We start from the raw sequence: 2500 nt of genomic DNA, 5'->3' as shown, positions 1-2500 counted from the left end.
CTCCTTCCGGTCGTCGTCCATCTCCTCCTCCTCCTCCTCTTCCTCCTCTTCTGGCTCCGGAGGAGGAGTAGGAGGAGAAGAACAGGAGGAGATCACCAAGCCTTCTCCTGAAGAGCAGTGTCTGGATCTTCTGGATTACGTGATGCCCTCGCTGAAGAGCTCGCTTCACTGTCACCCTGACGCCCTGATGTCGAGCGGGCGGCAGGCGGACTTCCTGCTGGAGCACCTGCGGCTGTCGCTCTTCAACATCCTGAAGGGGTTGTTCCGCATCTCGGCGGAGAGCTCGTGGCGGGTGACCAACACGACGGTGAACCGGGTCAAGATGGACGTGCTGCTGTACCTGAAGAGTCTGGAGGTGCGGCACGACGAGGCCCTCAAAGAGGTGGGGCTGGACGAGTACGACTGGGCGGGCAACCTGCTGGAGCTGGTCCGGTACCGCAACCAGGTGTACTTCCAGGGCACGCTGCACCTTGGGGACTACCCGGACCACGTCACCGCCTTCGGCATCCAGGCCTGCTTTGAAGGTAATCAGGTGGGCGTGGATGGAGGGGTGCACACACACACACACACACACACACACACACACACACACACACACACACACACACACACACACACACCACACGCACATTACAGGCACAAGCATGGTGTTAGTAAAATAAATAGGGGGGGGGGGGGGGAGAGAACAAAAAATGAAAGAATCAATCACACACAACACACACCACACCACAGACCTGAATGGGAGACATGGAGTGAAGGGGGATTTTAGTCATCCGTACACAGGTTACAAACAGTATCAATAAAATGAACAATTTACATGACACATTAAAGCATTAGGTGGGAAGATATATATATATATATATATATATATATATATATATATATATATATATATATATATATATATATATATATATATATATATATATATATATAGTGGAGTGATGGCCTAGAGGTAACGCGTCCGCCTAGGAAGCGAGAGAATCTGAGCGCGCTGGTTCGAATCACGGCTCAGCCGCCGATATTTTCTCCCCCTCCAGTAGACCTGGAGTGGTGGTCTGGACGCTAGTCATTCGGATGAGACGATAAACCGAGGTCCCGTGTGCAGCATGCACTTAGTGCACGTAAAAGAACCTACGGCAACAAAAGTGTTGTTCCTGGCAAAATTATGTAGAAAAATCCACTTCGATAGGAAAAACAAATAAAACTGCACGCAGGAAAAAATACAAAAAAGTGGGTGGCGCTGTAGTGAAGGGGGAAAAAAGTTATATTCGATAACGTTGGAATGTCATTACACCATGTATTTCCCTTATGGAGATGAAAATAACTATTTAAAAAAAAAAAGGGAGAATGGATCTGTCATTATCACATATATCATAAACAACATGATTATTGTCATCATATCTTTGTTCTGAGCCAAAAGATTTGATTACAATATTTTTGTTCTGAAACATAAGATTTAATCACAGTGTCCCACTGGGCAGAAATCAAAATGATAAAGCCAAAAAAAACACGACAAAACCAGAACATGTCAAATGTAATCAACTTTCGTTCTTTCTTTCTGTCTTTAACAGCAAAAAATCAACAAGCAAAATAATAAACTTCCCATAAAGAACATGGAAAATCCAAATCGAGCACGGTCGTTCTACCTATATTTCTTTCTTTCTTCTTTCTCCTTCCATCAATCCTTCTTTACCGTCTACCTGCCTCTCTGTCTCTCTCTCTCTCTCTGTCTCTCTGTCTGTCTGTCTCTCTCTCTCTCCCTCCCACCCACCCTCCCTCCCCTCTCTCTCTCTCTCTCTCTGTGGGGACACTGGCGAATGTTTAATTGAATTATCTCCCCGTCTCTTCATCTCTCTGTCTCCACCCGCCCCCCACGCTCCCATCTCTCTCTCCCTCTCTCTCTCTCTCTCTCTCTCTCTCTCTCTCTCTCTCTCTCTCTCTCTCTCTCTCCACACCTTCCTCCCTCTTTCCCTCCGATCCTTACTACCAACTGCCCACCTTGTTAAAAGTAGAGGATATTGATGTATATGTAATTGCGAAAAAGGGAATATTAACGTCTAATGAAACGATCAAAGAAAGAATTCAATAGATCTTTTACGGATAAGCTTGTAGCTTATATTAGTTGTCAAAAGGATTTCTGGAATAATGTCAATAAAGTTTCGTTTGAAAAGAAACAGTCAAGACAATACATTCATATAGATACTTGGTTTCAACAATTCCAAACGCCTGTTACAATCAAATGTTGGTAACGAGCAAAATAAAGCTTTCAAATGCAGAGAAATTGTAAACCTCGTGACAACATTATGTTGTTCTACATGAACCGTAGCACTGCTTAGTTATATATTGGTTTGATTGAATATTTGAACGTATGCTTGATTAACTCTTTCCATACGAACGGCGAAAGAGACGACGTTAAAAGCGTTTCACCCCAATTACCATCATCAAAATATTGCAAGCGGAAGGCTCTTATACTGAAGACGTGAATGTTGACAAAGAA

The 2500-nt window shown here is 44.2% G+C and overlaps 1 protein-coding gene across 2 annotated transcripts in view; it reads left to right on the top strand.

The window, feature by feature from the left end:
• The window catches only part of LOC143292047 (membrane metallo-endopeptidase-like 1), a 274001-nt gene that overhangs the window by 240001 nt on the left and 31500 nt on the right, over positions 1 to 2500 (top strand). For both annotated transcript variants that reach the window (XM_076602220.1, XM_076602219.1), the window contains exon 8: positions 1 to 524. This exon is cut by the window's left edge and continues 329 nt beyond it. In XM_076602220.1, coding sequence (XP_076458335.1) covers positions 1 to 524 — 524 coding nt within the window. The remainder of the gene's footprint in view (positions 525 to 2500) is intronic.

The sequence above is a fragment of the Babylonia areolata genome, chromosome 18, assembly GCF_041734735.1.
Source record: "Babylonia areolata isolate BAREFJ2019XMU chromosome 18, ASM4173473v1, whole genome shotgun sequence".
Classification (NCBI taxonomy): domain Eukaryota; kingdom Metazoa; phylum Mollusca; class Gastropoda; order Neogastropoda; family Buccinidae; genus Babylonia; species Babylonia areolata.
The sequence above is the reverse complement of the archived record's forward strand: the minus strand, read 5'-3'. Positions and strand labels throughout refer to the sequence as shown.